At 40.7% G+C, this 15,771-nt stretch overlaps 1 protein-coding gene across 2 annotated transcripts in view; it reads left to right on the top strand.

The window, feature by feature from the left end:
- Positions 1 to 15,771, top strand: part of Plce1 (phospholipase C epsilon 1) — a 351,996-nt gene that overhangs the window by 302,908 nt on the left and 33,317 nt on the right. Inside the window, exons 20-23 of one of the 2 annotated variants that reach the window (XM_017803185.2) lie at positions 5,024 to 5,153; positions 10,404 to 10,445; positions 11,317 to 11,438; positions 12,401 to 12,518. In XM_017803185.2, the coding sequence (XP_017658674.1) occupies positions 5,024 to 5,153; positions 10,404 to 10,445; positions 11,317 to 11,438; positions 12,401 to 12,518 (412 nt within the window). The remainder of the gene's footprint in view (positions 1 to 5,023; positions 5,154 to 10,403; positions 10,446 to 11,316; positions 11,439 to 12,400; positions 12,519 to 15,771) is intronic. The other variant, XM_017803186.2, reaches the window with a different exon arrangement.

Raw genomic sequence — 15,771 nt, 5'->3', positions numbered from 1 at the left:
GTGGATAGAAATGGAATGTGTATGCTCCTACAAATGAGCAGCTATAGTTTAATTAAATTTTTATTTTTTTAATTTTTGACCCCTTTTAAAAGAATTAAAAATATTATATGCACAGAACACTTATGATCTGTACCTGTAATTCTAGCTACTCAGGAAGCTGAGGCAGGAGGATCATCTGAGTCCAAGAATTGAGGACCTACCTGGGCAACATAGTTAAGATCCTATTGCTTTCAAAAAGAAAATGTTGCACTAACCGAGCAAGCCTGATATGGAAGTTGAGTTCCCCCAAGACCCAGGGGTTTCAGACCTTCTTAAATACTTTTATCCTGACTTGCATTCTTAAAATTGCTCCAGGAAACCTGGCATTTGGTTAGGTTCCAAAAGCCATAAGAACAAGATTTCAGTCTTATAATGAAGCGTTTCAGCTAAAATGTCAGCATGTGTATGCTCTCTCTAACTGGCCTTCCTCCCAGGCTGTGTCGGTAACTGGGCACCCAGCAGGGGATGCTGTTTCTTCTAGAACACTGTTTTCTCAGAGTGGGTGTTTCCACCACCACCACCCCTTTTTTTTTCTGTTTTTAATCTTTATTTTATTTTGTTTTGTGTTTTGTTTCTTTGGTCTTTTTGAGACAAGGTTCCCCTGTAGCCCCAGCTGGCCTTGAACTCACAAAGATCTGCCTGCCTCTGCCTCCTCAGTGCTGAAATTAAAGGTGTGTGCCACCACACCTGGCCTTTGTTTTGTTTTTAATATTTTATTTGTTATTTTTATTTTATGTGTATGAGTGCATTGCCTACATGTATGTAAGTGCACCCATGTTGTGCAATGCCCAGGATGCTCTCTCAGAAGAGAGAATCGGATCCTGTGGAACTAGAGTTAGTACAGTTTTTAGCCACCATGTGGGTGCTGGGAACCCTGCTTGCCTGCATGTATGTAGGTATACCTGTGTTGTGCAATGCCCATGGAGGACAGAAGAGGGAGTCAGATTCCCCTGGAACCGGAGTTGCAGATGGTTGTTGGTTTCCGGGTGGGTGCTGGGATTGGAGCCTGGGTCTTTTGATTTAGAAGTCTTAACCACTGAGCCATCTCTCCAGTCCCTGATTTTGTTTCTTGTATTTTGGGTTTTGTTTGTTTGTTTGTTTGTTGTTGTTTACTGTAAAAAGGATCAGATGAGTAGATAAGTTGTTATTAATATAGAAGGCATTATCAAGTATATCAGTCATCATATGTGGGTAAAGGAAAATCTGAAAGAATCCAGAAACTGTGGAGATGAATATGTAAAGTTGGCAAGACTTCTAAATCAAAATCAGTGCATGAAGTACAATTACAGTTTTACGTGCCAGAAACAAATAGCAAATTTACAAAGGTGTAGTCTATAATAGCATCCAAAACAGCTTGTCATAAGTTTTATCAGCATTTAAAGGAGACTCTCTATTAAATATTATCCATCAAGTTTTTGTATTTCTCTAAGGTAAATTTTTAAAAACTTTTATTAGCATACATTCCTTGTACAAAGTGATAGGCTTCATAATCATTTTTTAAGATTCATTTTATTTTTAATTGGGGGGGTATGTGAATGGCAATGCAGGTGCCCACAGAGGTCAGAGGCATTGGATCCCCTGGAACTAGAGTTACAGGTGGGTATGAGCCACCTGATGTGAGTGTTAGGAGTAGAACCCAAACCCTCTGCATGAGTACCATGTGCTCTTAACCACTGAGCCATCGCTCCATCCCCAGAATAAAAAAAAAAATGATTAAGAGGGCCTGGAGATATGGCTCAGCAGTTAAGAGCATTGGCTGATCTCGCAGAGGACCTGGGTTCAATTCCCAGCACCCACATGGCTGCTAACAGCTGTTTTGTAACTCCAGTTCCAGGGGATCTGACACCCTCTTCTGATCTCCACAGGCACTGCATGACAAGGGTGCACTTGCGTACATGCAGGCAATACACTCATAGACATAAAATAAAAATAATTTTATTTTAGTCAAATATATCATGTACTTTGTCCATGTTCACCTCCTTTACCCTCTCCTAGCTGCCCTTCCACTGGTCCTCTTCTTTCCAAATAGACCCTTTCTTCTATTTTCACGACCTGTGTGTGTGCGTACGTGTGTGTGTGTGTGTGTGTGTGTGTGTGTGTGTGTGTATGAAGGGCCTTGGCACACCATTTTCTAACATTGCTGTCAGTGGGCCTTGAATACTGCCCTTTCCCCACAGCTCGATCTTTTCAGCAGGGCATCTGTCTGGCTCTTTGCATTATCACTTGCCATCAAGTTTAATTGCCTGAGTTCAATCTACAGGACCCATATGCTAGAATGACAGAACCAACTTCCCCCGGTTGTCCTCTGACCTCCATGTGCCCACTATGGCATGAGTGCCCACATGAGTATATAAACATACACAATAAATAAATAAATGTAATTTAAATATTTTAATTAATTTTTTATTTAAAATCTTTTATTTACATTGAAATCACATTGTTAACAAGAATCCAGCACCTCTCACAGTTTTCTGTTCTTATTTCAGGTTTTTTTTTTCTTCATTTGGACCAGGAACATGAAAATTATTTTTACTTAAATTGAACTAAAAATTTTTCAAATTGGAATAGTTTGGGGTTTTTTGTTTGGTTGTCTTTGGGGGGTTTGGGTTGTGTGTGTGTGTGTGTGTGTGTGTGTGTGTGTGTGTGTGTGTGCTTTTTTTGAGACAGGGTCTCCCTGTAGCCTCAGCTGGCCTGAAATTCGCTATGTAGACCAACCTGGCCTTGAACTCACAGAGATCTGCCTGCCTCTGCCTCCCAAGTGCTAGGTTTAAAGGCGTGCACCACCATGCCTGGCTTAGTTTGCTTTTTTTAAGATAGGGTGTCACTTGTAGCCCTGGTTGACCTGGAACTCATGTTATAGACCAAGCTGGCCTGGCATTCACAGAGATCTGCCTTCCTCTGCCTCCCAAGTACTGGGATTAAAGGCAAGTACCACCACTCCTAGCCTAGGTAACTATTTTTAAATATACATAATTCCAAGGCCGAATACAACCTACACTGTAAGAGTTTTTAACTCTGGTAATATCCACAGCTAGAATTCAGGGGGCTTATGAATGGAAATAAAAATAAATGATATCTTTCTTTTCTTTTTTATTTTATTTATTTGTGTGTGTGCGTGTGCATGTGTGTGTGTGTGTGTGTGTGTGTGTAGGACAGAGGACACTTTGGGGAGTTGGTTTTCTCCTTACAGGTTTGGGGATCCAGACCAGGTAACGTGCTTGTGGGGCAGACACTTTTCTCCATCAGCCATCTTTACTTTCACTCTCATTTCCAATAAAAATTTAGGTAAAAATTTAGTACTTCCTATGATTACAAATATTGGGAACAGGCCAGCAGTGTTGGCACCACGGTCTTTGACACCAGGAGAAATGACACTTTTTTCTGATGTTAGTTCATAAATGTTGATAGTATCTCCAAGAATTATGTTCATCCTGTTTTCAAAAATGTCACTTGAATCAGATTCCTCTGGAGATAGAGTTATAAGTATGCACTCTTTTTTTTTTTTTTTGGTCATTTTTGAGACAGGGTCTCCCTGTATCCACAGGTAGCCTGGAACTCATTATGTAGACCAGGCTGGCCTTGAACTCACAGAGATCCACCTGCCCCATCCTCTGCCTCTGCCTCTGCCTCTGTCTCCTGAATGCTGGGATAAAGTGTGCACCACCATGCCTGGTCATAAGTATGCTCTCTTAACTGCTGAACCATCTCACCAGTCTCAAGTTTCCTAAAAGTTCTGGGCCTGTTTTGTTAATTTGATTTATAGTTCAGATAATGTCTGTTGAAAAAGTGTTCTTTAAAGCAGCAATTATTCTTTTGGTCCGTTTGTCCATAGGGATTCTGACATTGTTTTCAAGGTCAGAGGACTCTACATATTATTTTAAGAAGGGAAGAATTTTTTTCAGTTTCTTAGAAGAAACTTCCTGTTCTAAAATTGATGAGCTGTTTCATTCAGTCACTTGGGACTGATACTGGTTTTCCAAGTAGCAGAGATTTTTCTTGCAGAATTTTCCCAGGAGCCTAGAGAGCTAGACACAGAACACAGGTTACCTGTGATTATTTCTAAAAGTTTCAGGATTCTTCCTATAAGGATGTTCACATTCACCCAAACAGTTGTAATCAGAGTTTTTAGGTCAAAACCTGGGCTGTGGCAGCCCCAGCAAGCCAGGCTCAACCACTGATCTCCAGTATGCCAATTAAAGGCACAAGTAATGGTGAAAAGCAGAGAGAGGCAATTTGCTCAATGTGATTACACTAGAAAGAGGAACAGATGAAGGAATCAGTGATCCCCTCCCCCAAGTCCATCTTCAGGGTACTGACAGGAGCCTTACCTCAGATTGAAGGCAAGAAGTATGTATAATTAAGCGACTGAGGTCAGGGTGTGGTCAAGCCATCTTTGTTTCAGCTCTGGTCCTGTCAGATGGTCCAAAGAAGTCCTTATAGCTTAAGGAGACAGCATGGTTCTTAGGAGATTGCTGCTGATTCAAGGGGGCATCCTCCCCATCATGAATAATTGCTCTCATCTCTGGGATTTGGGGAGTCTGTTCTATGAAGTTCTCCTGTTCTGGGAATCCAAGGTGACTCAAGAGGAAAGATTAAGTACAATGACTTATCTCTGTTCCTCCAGCCCTGAAGGTAGATGAGATAAGTCAAACAGACACTACTTGAGTGATTATCATGTCTGTATGCAGAGGGAAGCAGGTAATCCAAAGTGAAGGGACAAGCACAAAATGAAGGCACTGATCCTGCTTTTAGTTACCTTGTGAGCCCAGAGGAGTCAAGGCATTTTAGCAAAAGCAGCTTCAAATCACCTGTTTTACAGTGACATTTAATTTCGAATGATTTCAAATACTTTCTTCCTCTCTCAAATGAATCCAAATAGGTAATCTGCTATTAATAACGGTAATAAGCATTAGGTGGCAGTTTTGAAGGTTTGGGTGAAAGCCCTGTAGGTTGCATGTATAGCTTAATTCTTGGTATCTTACAGGCTCATCAGTTAGCATCTATGCAAGCACAGGCTTACAACGGTGGGAATGCCAACCCTCTGCCCACCAATAACGAGGAAGAAGAAGATGAAGAGGATGAATATGATTACGATTATGAATCCCTTTCTGATGGTAAGAGAACAGAATCCAGCCTTGTGCACAGGGAAATACTTAGGTGATATGTTTCCCTTTGTGTTCCCAAAAATAAATCTGAGCTCTATAGATCAACAATACAGATTTGTTATAATACTGCCTGAGAGTTTCTGAATCTGGTCACTAGGACCAAGGAAGACAGGGATTTTGTTACTTATCACAGCCATGTTCCAGGAAGATAAGGACCTCTCAAGAAGCAATTGGGGTGGGGGGGAGGGGTACTGGAGAGATGGCTCAGCAGTTAAGAACACTGACTGTTCTTGCAGAAGATCCGGGTTCAAATCCCAGCACCCACATGACAGCTAACAACTCTCCATAACTCCAGTTCCAGGGTATCCGACAGCCTCTTCTGTCCTTCAAGGGCATTTCACGACATGGGTGCACTTACCTACATGCAGGCATAATACTCATACACATAAAATTAAAAAATAATAACAATAATAAATAAAATATTTTTTTTAAAAAGAAGCAGTGGGGGTGGGGTAGGGAGAGTCATTCCTGAAATGGGTTTCTAGAAGGAAAAAATAAAATAATAGCAGAAGAACACATTTTCAGCCTTTGGGTTTCTATCGTGGCAGAGGTTCTTGGCAGGACTTTCAGATTGTGGCTGAATGCTTTCTGTCTTCTATGCCATCTGCAGCAGACAGCATCCCTACTGCGTGCTCTCCTCCTCACTATCACTCTGACAGGCTGGCCTTCTAACACTGAAAGAGATGCCTGAGTTCCCTCCCTCCCTATTCTCAGATTACTAAACCAACAAGACATTTTCTTCTGATCCCACCAAAGAGAAAAACATGATATCTAATGACACAATAAAAAAATGCTAGATGAATCATGTTAACCACAGGTTACCAGTGAGGGCTCTTCTCATGTGAGAATTGGGTTCATGTGTCTCATTTGCACTCAGTGTCATTTGCTGGAGATGACAAAATGTTTTCTCTAACATCATTGCTGATGGTAGACTTTCCCTTTGGTGACCTCTGAAAGATAGTAGTACTCCAAGGAGAAAATGCTAAGGTCCCTAATTATATAAACTTAAAAAATATGAGATAGAGGTCAGGCATAGTGGCACACGCCTTTAGTCTCAGCACTCAGGAGGCAGAGGCAGGCAGATCTCTGTGAGTTCAAGGCCAGCCTGGTCTATATAGCGAGTTCCAGGCCAGCTGGGGCTACAAAGAAACCTGTCTCAAAAAGACCAAAATATATATATGACAGAGTCTCTTTTTAGTCCAGGCTGGCCTAGAACTCTTGATCCTCCTGATTCCACCTGCTGTATAAGCATTATATATTGAGCTGAGGGTGTGGCACAGTTGTAGAGCACTTGCCAGTATATTGAAGGCCCTTTGATCTCTGACTCATGCACACTCAAACACACACATGTTGTTTTATGTAGACTTTTTTGCTAAATATGCAGTTATCCCCACATTAGCAGCCATTTCCTAGTGGTGTTAACACAACTAAGCCACATTCCAAATATCAGCTTCTCTCACTCAGAGTTATCTACAAACACATTTCAATTTCTGAGCCCCCAACATTGGTGACAGTCTAGCTGTATTCGGAACTTAGATATATACGAAGAAATGTTCATTTAATATTGATCCTTCATAGTAGTTCTTTCATGCCATCAAATAAAGGCCAATTTTCTTGATCTAACCCTCCATGAGTTAATACAAGGAAGAAAGTTTGAATGGAGTCAAGAAAATGTATTAGCAGCCTATATTCCTAAAAAAGTTGTGAGAAAGAATTTTTCTTTCTTCATTTCTATAGAATTGTTCCATATGACAAATTGATTTAGAGAGGAAATGAAAAATCACACTTAGGAGATCAGCCAGTCCAGATGTTCTTGGCCCATATAAGAAGATAGGCTACTTTCAGGCTGGAGAGATGTCTCAGCAGTTAAAAGCACTGACTTCTCTTGCAGAGGACCAGGGTTTGATTCCCAGTATCTACATGGTGGCTAACAACCATCTGTAACTCCAGTTCCAAGGGAATCTGACGCCTTGTGCTGACCTCCAAGGGCATTGCACAACACGGGTGCACTTACATGCAGGCAATGCACTCATATACATAAAATAAAAAATAATAATATTTTTTTTAAAAAAAAGAAGATAGGCTACTGGACTCAAGCCACTTTCCTTCATAAATGACTCTTGTGTTTTTCTGTACCTTCATGAACAGGAAAGGAAGCTATTAAAATGAGACTTATAGACAGTTTTGTTTATTTGAAGATAGCAAAATTAACAGATTATAGAAAGATCTTTCTGACTTATTTTCAGATGAAAGGGTAGAATTTAACCCTACCCTCCACTGAATTTTTCAAATAATTGTATGTATATTTTTTAAATTCACAGTGGGGCCCTACCAGGCTCTGCACCAATGGTCTCTAAGACTTTGGGTAATGTCTTTTCACCACTACAGTCCTTCTGATTTGTCATTAAGAAATTCTGTCAAGTATTTAGTGATGTTCTTCTCCAACTTCTAACATAAACATCTATGATCTATGACAGCTGAAATCCACTTTCACCACATGGCTATTTCCCATTTCACTGAAAGATCCTCCTGGCTGGCTGATTCTTAAACAGGCCTTGCAGCTATGTTGTGCCTTATGAAGCTTGTCCTGCGAAGGCTTCCATAGGTGACCGTGCAATGCCATTATCAAGCATATGCTTCTGCTGGTGGTTGTGGTGCTTCACCAAGCTCTCTGCTCTCCTCTTCCATCTCTACTTTCTCCATTTGGGATGAAAAGAAAATAGAGCCCTGCCTGCTGTGGTGAGCACCACTTCCAGCTTCTTAGGGAAGCCTTGGAGGTTTCTAGCTTTCTTGTAACGATGAATCCCTTTGAGAAGCATTTGGAAGCCATGCTCAATTGTCTCCCAAGAAATAAATGTGCTCGCAAAATTCTGCATATGCATTCTCAGCTATCACCAGAGAAATTTCCTTACGCAGCAGATGGTAATTAATGCAGAAACCCTCAACTGGCCAATGTGCAGACAAGAGGCTGCAGAGTGCTTATCCTTAAATAGAATACCTGTTTCAATCTTCTGCCTCCCAAGGCTCGGGATCATTGCAGAAAAGGTGGAAAGACTGTAAGAGCCACAGGATGTAGATGACCACAAGAAAACAATTTTCCAGACAGCTTGTCAGTTACTCATATGAACTGTGATGATTTGAATGAAAATGTCCCCCATAGGCTCCAAGTATTTGGACATTTTGTCCCCAGATGGTAGTGCTGTTTGGGGAGGTTTTAGAGGTGTGGCTATCCTAGAGGAAGCACATCACTGGGGGTGGGCTTAGAGAGTTCTTAAGCCTTGCTGGATCTCCAGTTTCTCTCTTGTTTCCTGTGCCTGCTGGAAGATGTAGAGCTTAGCTTCCACTGCTCCTCCTCCAGCCACCTCTGCCGCCATGCCTCCCTGCCAGGACAGACTGTAATTCCCCTGGAACCGTAAGCTCAAATAAACTCTTCCCTTTATAAATTGTTTTGGTCAGTGTTTCTATTACAGCAACAGAAAAGTGATTAATACATGAACTCATAGCAAGACTGACAGCATGCACAAGTTTCATGCAGGTTCTGATCAGACAAAATCGCAGCATAAATGTGAGGAAGTGGGTAAGAAACCCCAACCCAACCTAAGGAAATTTTGACAACCAATGGCTGTTGAGAAATGGAAAAACAGTCTTTCAAGGATGGGACTCTTGGTAGGCTATCCAGGTTCAACGGATGGACCTACTCTGAAGGACATTTGCAGACAAATTAGACTCTATAGGCCGTGTGTGTGTGTGTGTGTGTGTGTGTGTGTGTGTGTGTGTGTATGATAGAGTACATTAAATTGGGTGGGGTACAATAAAGGGAGTTGCAGATAGGGGAGGGGATCTAAATACCATCAAATTATATTGTACGAAAATCGTAAAATTTCAGTTAAAAATGTTTTTTTAAAAAGTTATTCTAGGGGCCGGGCATGGTGGTGCACGCCTTTAATCCCAGCACTCGGGAGGCAGGCGGATCTCTGTGAGTTCAAGGCCAGCCTGGTCTACATAGTGAGTTCCAGGACAGCTGGAGCTACAGGGAGACCCTGTCTCAAAAAGACCAAAGGAAAAAAAAAAAAAGTTATTCAAGGAGCTAGTAAGTTGGCTCAGCCTTTAAGAGCACTGGCTGCTTTTCCAGAGGACCCAGGTTTGGTTTCCAACACCCACATGATGACTACCAATTGTTGATACCTCTAGTTCTAGAGAATCCAGTGCCCTCTTCTAGACTCCATGAGTATTGCATGCATGGAGGCAAAACATTCCATGTAGGCAAAATACTCATGTACATAAAATGAAAGTAAATAAACAAAAAAATTTGGGGGCTGTCTTTTTGAGACAGGGTCTCCCTGTAGCCCCAGCTGGCCTGGAACTCACTATGTAGACCAAGCTGGCCTTGAACTCACAGAGATCCGTCTGCCTCTGCCTCCCGAGTGCTGGGATTAAAGGCGTGTACCACCACACCCAGCCAACAAATAAAATTTAAAAGGTTTTTAAAAATATCTGCATAGAGTTTCAGGAGTTCCACAAGCCTCCAGAGGCCCTCAGAAACACCCAGGTTAAGAACTCATCACTGGGCTGGAGAGATGGCTCAGTGTTTAAACACTGATTATTCTTGCAGAAGACCCAGGTTCAAATCCCAGCGAATACATTCTTAATGAATATTTACTTCATTGAACTGAATGAAACAATAAATATAAACCTGTTGCTTACCGTGGCTAAGTTTGAACACACATTGGAGCATATATTTGTACTTACAACTTAATATAGGCATGGTTTATGACAATGAATGCATGATTCTAGCAAATTAATTGATTTCTCTAGATAATAAATGTTACAATTCTCGCTAAAAACATTTAATATGAATGTGGCAACTTTTGGCATGATTGGCATTAACAATGTTTTTTATTTTGAGACAGTGTCTTATGCAGTCCAAGCTGGTCTTGAATGCTCTATGTAGCTGAGGATGACTTTGAACTTCCAATGCCTCTATTGTCCAAGTGCTGGGATTGGCTATATTTGTTTTATTGCTAATCCTTGTATCTTGTGATGGTCAAAATATTTACTCTATGGGTCACTTCTTGTTTCATTTGTCTCCTAATCTAAGCTGTTATAACCTATTCTTTGCTTCGTGCTTTGATTTAATTTGTCTGGCTTTGTCTTAATTCTCCTTACCTGTGTTCTCTTTCTGATTCTGTTTCTCTGTAGCAGATGTCCTTACTGCTTCCCCTGCTCCTAAGGGTCAGGAAGGTAAAAATCATTTGAACTGAGTATTTTTAACTGCATGGATATCTGCATTCCGTTTCTACTTTCTTGGGTCTGATTAGCATGAAGTTGTGACACTTCCGTGCATATAAATATAGTAAAATGACTGATTTCTTAGAGCCTGCATGCCCTCGTTTGCTGTAAGGATATTTTGGCCTGAGCATTTGTGATCTGATGAGATAGTCAATCTCTAATGAGATGCTAGCTTTATTGTTTTACACTTTAGAAAAGTATAGTTTTTGTAAACCTTTTACACTTTTACACTCATTCTGAATACAGATGACAAACAAGGCAAAATCTAAGATTATCTGCCATACTTAAAAATCTTTACATTCCTCTTTTTAAGATTATCACTTAAAAATAACATGAAAACTTTAGCAGTAAATCTTCTCCGATGAATATTGGTTTTGACATTTCTGGGGGTAAAAGAAGCAAGTAACTTCGCTTCAAAGTAAGGCTAGTTAAAATATATTTTTTAATATATATTTATCATCTAGAAGCACTTCAGCCACCCTTAGATCTTGCCCAAATCTGTGCACCATCAACTTCTGGGCACAGCATAGCTCCCACGGTGTTTGCCCCATTCCAGTCCTCTGTGTGAAATATGCCTTCTATTTAGATTATATCTGTATGGCACCAAAACTATCGGTAAATGGGTCGATTAAATTGAAACGGAAGCTAACTACGTAACCCAAGTTTTAAATTATGCGCCAAGCCATCATTTTGGTAACGTGCAACCAATGCCACAGTCTTGTAGATACGTGTGGGTATCTGAGTAACCTCACAGTGATGTACACTCAGCCCTTGCAGGAAATGTTTCATTCTTTCTTAATGAAGCCTCATCATTCATTTTCAGACAACATTCTAGAAGACAGACCTGAAAACAAATCATGTGCTGACAAGCTTCAGTTTGAGTATAATGAAGAAATCCCAAAAAGAATAAAGAAAGCAGATAACTCTTCTTGCAACAAAGGGAAGGTAGGAAGCAGGATCCTATTTTACGATTCCTGAATCTTAGTATTCTGTCACTTTCAGATGGGAGTCCACTTCCTGTCCCTTCTCTTCATTTCTTCCTCACTTTCCCTCAGATACCAAAGATCATGTGGTGATGTTATGGGACACCCATCTGCCTCTTGCCATTAAATCACCTATCCAGTACACCTAGTGCAGGTGTGTGTGTGTGGCAGGCACTGGAGTGGCACAAGAGGTGGTTAGTGATAGAGGCAGACCCATAAACCACACTTATAAATAAAAGAAGAGCAATGCTCGCTCTGTGTTATCAGAGAATCAAGGACAAGCTCTCAGGGAAGATGCTGTTTGAGAAGGAAGATCTGACCAGGTATACAGAAATGGGCATTCAGGCCAGGAGCACCTGAAATTGCAAAAGGTTGACCTGGTATACATAAACAGGCATTCAGGCCAGGAGGACTACTTGGTTGTTCAGGAAATTGCAAAAGGTTTTAAAGGCATTTATACTAAGAAGAGAAAAGATGGCCTGAGTGAAGAGTTAACAGGAATGACATAGAGACTAGAAAGACACATGAGACACCCAAAGCTCACCCTCAGGTGCTTGCAACATACAGACACTGAGCCAATCAGCACAGCTGAAGCGCCATCATTGAAGGACAGAATTTTTAAATGCCAAAAATTTGAGTCAAAGTAGACATATATATTTAATCCTCTATTAATTCAATAAATGTACGTAGACTCCTCCGTGTGTAAATCAATGGATTCTGGCCTGAGAGACACAAAGGATGAATTAGGAACCTCCCTTCCCCTCAGATAGCTTTTCTTCCAACAAAAGGACTCAGACATGAGTGTGGAGAAATACTGAACAAGGGGAGGCAGGTGACAATACCAGAGACGCAGAGGGAAAGGCTTTGGGGACACCCTGAGGGATTAGACCGTCTGTGTAAAGCAATGTCATTATTCCTTGCTAGGTGTATGACATGGAGCTGGGAGAAGAGTTTTATCTTCCTCAGAATAAAAAGGAAAGCAGACAGATTGCACCAGAGCTCTCTGACCTTGTCATCTATTGCCAAGCAGTAAAATTCCCCGGTAAGAGTAGTCGGTATTGTCTGTAACGTTCAAAGTTATCAAAGGATTAGACATTGTTTTAATAGAGCATTATGAGCACTCCAAAATAGCTAAATTCTGTGACTGAAATTATGTTATAATATCTTCATAATATTTATTATTGTAATTTATTTTGATGTACTTGAGGAAATATTTCATTAAATGTTTGCTTTCTAGACCACACTTTTTTCATAATAGTTACTAACACTAATATTTATAGCATCTAACTAAAATATATTAAACAATAATTATCAAAGTTTATGCTAGTTTATGTAAATGATCTCTTTGACTATTCATAATTTGAAGTTGGTGGTACTCATTTTAAATTTAAAAATCTGAGATATCAAGTAATTTACCTAAAATTTCAGAGCATACCAGTAAACATTCTTGTTTGAAAAATGCATAAATTGGGGGTTGGAGAAATGACTCGGTGGTTAAGAGCACTGACTGCTCTTGCAGAGGGCCCGGGTTTGACTGCCAGCACCCACATGGCAGCTAACAACCATTTGTAACTCCAGTTCCGGAAGATCAGATGCCATGCTCTGACCTCTGAGGGCACTGCTTGACATGGGTGCATTTACACACATGCACATAAAATTAAAAAATAATAATAAATAAATAAAATATTTTTGAAAGCAAAGAAAAATGCAGAAATTGAATTAAGCAAAGAGAAATTTGGCACTCATATTTTTGAAAAATGTGCTGTGAAGACTTTACGTCTCAGGCACAGCCCAGTCTAGGGCACAGGCCCGCCCTCCCCTGTTTGTTGCTTTCTCCTCAGCCAGTGTTGGCTTATTCCCTTTGGACTTGGAAGAGAGCCATAGTAAACTAGCACTCTAGACTTCGAGACTCAGCTTAGTGTAAGATTTCTTCAGGCCTTCCAGGAGAAGTTGCATTGTTTCTCATTGGGTTCTTTTCCCAAACCTTAACCAATCCCTGTGGCCAGGGGGCTGCAGTGTTCGAAGCATCCAAAACCAGCCTGTTCCACATAGCTCTATCCTTGAGGTGTGGAATTGAGGCTCTGCCAAAACCACAGGATGGAGGTTGTGGGAAGGGAGGACATTTTCCCATTTGGCCATTTTCTAGAACTACAATGAAGTTAATGTTGATGAGCCACTATTTTTAAAATGTGTACATTTCAGTTAGTAAATGATAGATCTTTGGTTCTGAAACCTGTCTGCCCCCAAAGTCCCTCCCCGAACTGCATCTTCCTTGCCTTTCTCATCAGGATGTGCTATTAATGAGCTCAGCCCAATTGTGCATCCCATAAATGGAGACCTGGAGGTAACAAAGTCAGAAATAAAGATATAGAAATCAGAAAAATTTACCTTCTCATTAAAAAAAAAAAAAGTTGTTCCCTTGCTCAAGATTTCTTAGGAGAAGAAAGAGCTGGGATTGGAGAATCATTCTGAGTGTCAGTAAATAGGGCATGTAAACTTGGCCTGGACTGGGGAGTCAAAATGCCAGCCTTCATCGTTTCAAGATGTGTTGTTCGAGATGTGCTGAATCAGGTCCTGGAAGCAGTACTTCTCACCCTGTGCCTGGCAAATGGTGCAGAGGTATTGAGTTATCATATTGTGTCATATTGGCTATTTGGGTATTAAAAACAGTAGATAATAGTGGCTTTTTAATACAACAGCAGAAAAAATTATAGCATTTTCTTAGTTTTAAGTTTCCTCCCAGTAACTGTAAAACCTTGGCAGCCGCTACCTCTGGTTAACTAGCAAATACTGTTAAAGAGAATGTGAGTGACTAAGCCGCAAAGATTTCAAAGACTTCCAGAAAAGTAGCATTAAAGTTTAGTTTCACAGGCTGTGATCATGTGTCACATGAGTATGCCGTAATTGTCCTTACACCTAGGGAAACTGTTTGATGATGGAGGAAGACTGTTTACCTGTCAACATTGTGGCTAGCACACCCTCCACCACCAGTCAAGTGTGAGGGCCACACTGTTGAAGAATCACACTTAGGCATGGTGGCACACTTCTATAACCCGAGCACTCAGGAGGCAGAGCCAAGAAAATCACAAGTTTGAGGTCAACCTGGTCTAACAGTGAATTCAAGACCAGCCTGGACTATAGAATGAGACCTTGTCTCAAAAAAGATTTTAAAAATTGTGATTGCTGCATCTTTTGTACATGCCTGTGACACTAGACATGCCCAATCATTCTACTGGCTTTGGCTTTTCTCAGGAACTGAATAAATTGGGGGCACAAATTCTCATAGATATTTGAATTCAATATGAAAGATAAGGTTGTACTAAATAAAGAATTGTGATAGGCTCATGGGGTCATTTGGCTCAACTTCTGACCTGAAGTACAGGATAAGCATGTGGTTGTTTTATTTCTAAAATTCCAAGTCTATTGTTTGAAATCGTTTACATAGCATATATTTATTATATGTTAGCTGGGTGTGGTGGTGCACACCTTTAATCCCAGCACTCAGGAGGCAGAGGCAGGCAGATCTCTGTGAGTTTGAGATCAGCCTAGTCCACATAGCGAGTTCCAGGAATTACAGATGGTTGTTAGTCACCACTTGGGTACTGGGAATTGAGCCTGGGTCCTCTGTAGGAACAGTCAGTGCTCTTAACCACTGAGCCATCCCTCCAGCCCTCATTGCTAAGGTTTTAATATCAGCTAATATTATTTGTTAATATTTTATTATTTTTATTTTATGTATATGAGTGTATTGCCTGCATGTATGCAAGTGCACCCATGTCATGCAATGCCCTCTGAGGTCAGAAGTGGGCATCAGATTCCCCTGGAACTGGAGCTATAAACAGTTGTTAGCTACCGTGGGTGCTGGGAATCCAACCCTGGTCCTCTGCAAGAGCAGCCAGTGCTCTAATAACCACTGAGCCATCTCTCCAGTCAAGATTTATTTTTTATTTTTATTTATATGTATTTGTATGTGTCTACCATGGGTATGTGCAGATGTCTCTAGAAAGCAGAAGAGAATATCGGATCCCCTGGAGCTAGAGTTAAGTAATTGTGAGCTGCCCAACATGGGTGCTGGGGACCAAACCTGGGCCTTCTGCAAGATCAGCCAGTGCTCTTAACTGCTGAACCATCTCTTCAGCCCCAACATAGCACATATTCTTTATGTTCTACCTTTTTAGCAATTGAAGTTTCTCTAGTCTGTCTCCAATTTTATTTTTCTCAGAATATCTAAACTGTGTCATTAGAATCACTGTTATAATACCTTCTATGCATTTCTTGTTATTATAACAGTCTTG

The sequence above is a fragment of the Nannospalax galili genome, unplaced genomic scaffold, assembly GCF_000622305.1.
Source record: "Nannospalax galili isolate Female #2095 unplaced genomic scaffold, S.galili_v1.0 scaffold1027, whole genome shotgun sequence".
Lineage (NCBI taxonomy): Eukaryota > Metazoa > Chordata > Mammalia > Rodentia > Spalacidae > Nannospalax > Nannospalax galili.
The sequence above is the reverse complement of the archived record's forward strand: the minus strand, read 5'-3'. Positions and strand labels throughout refer to the sequence as shown.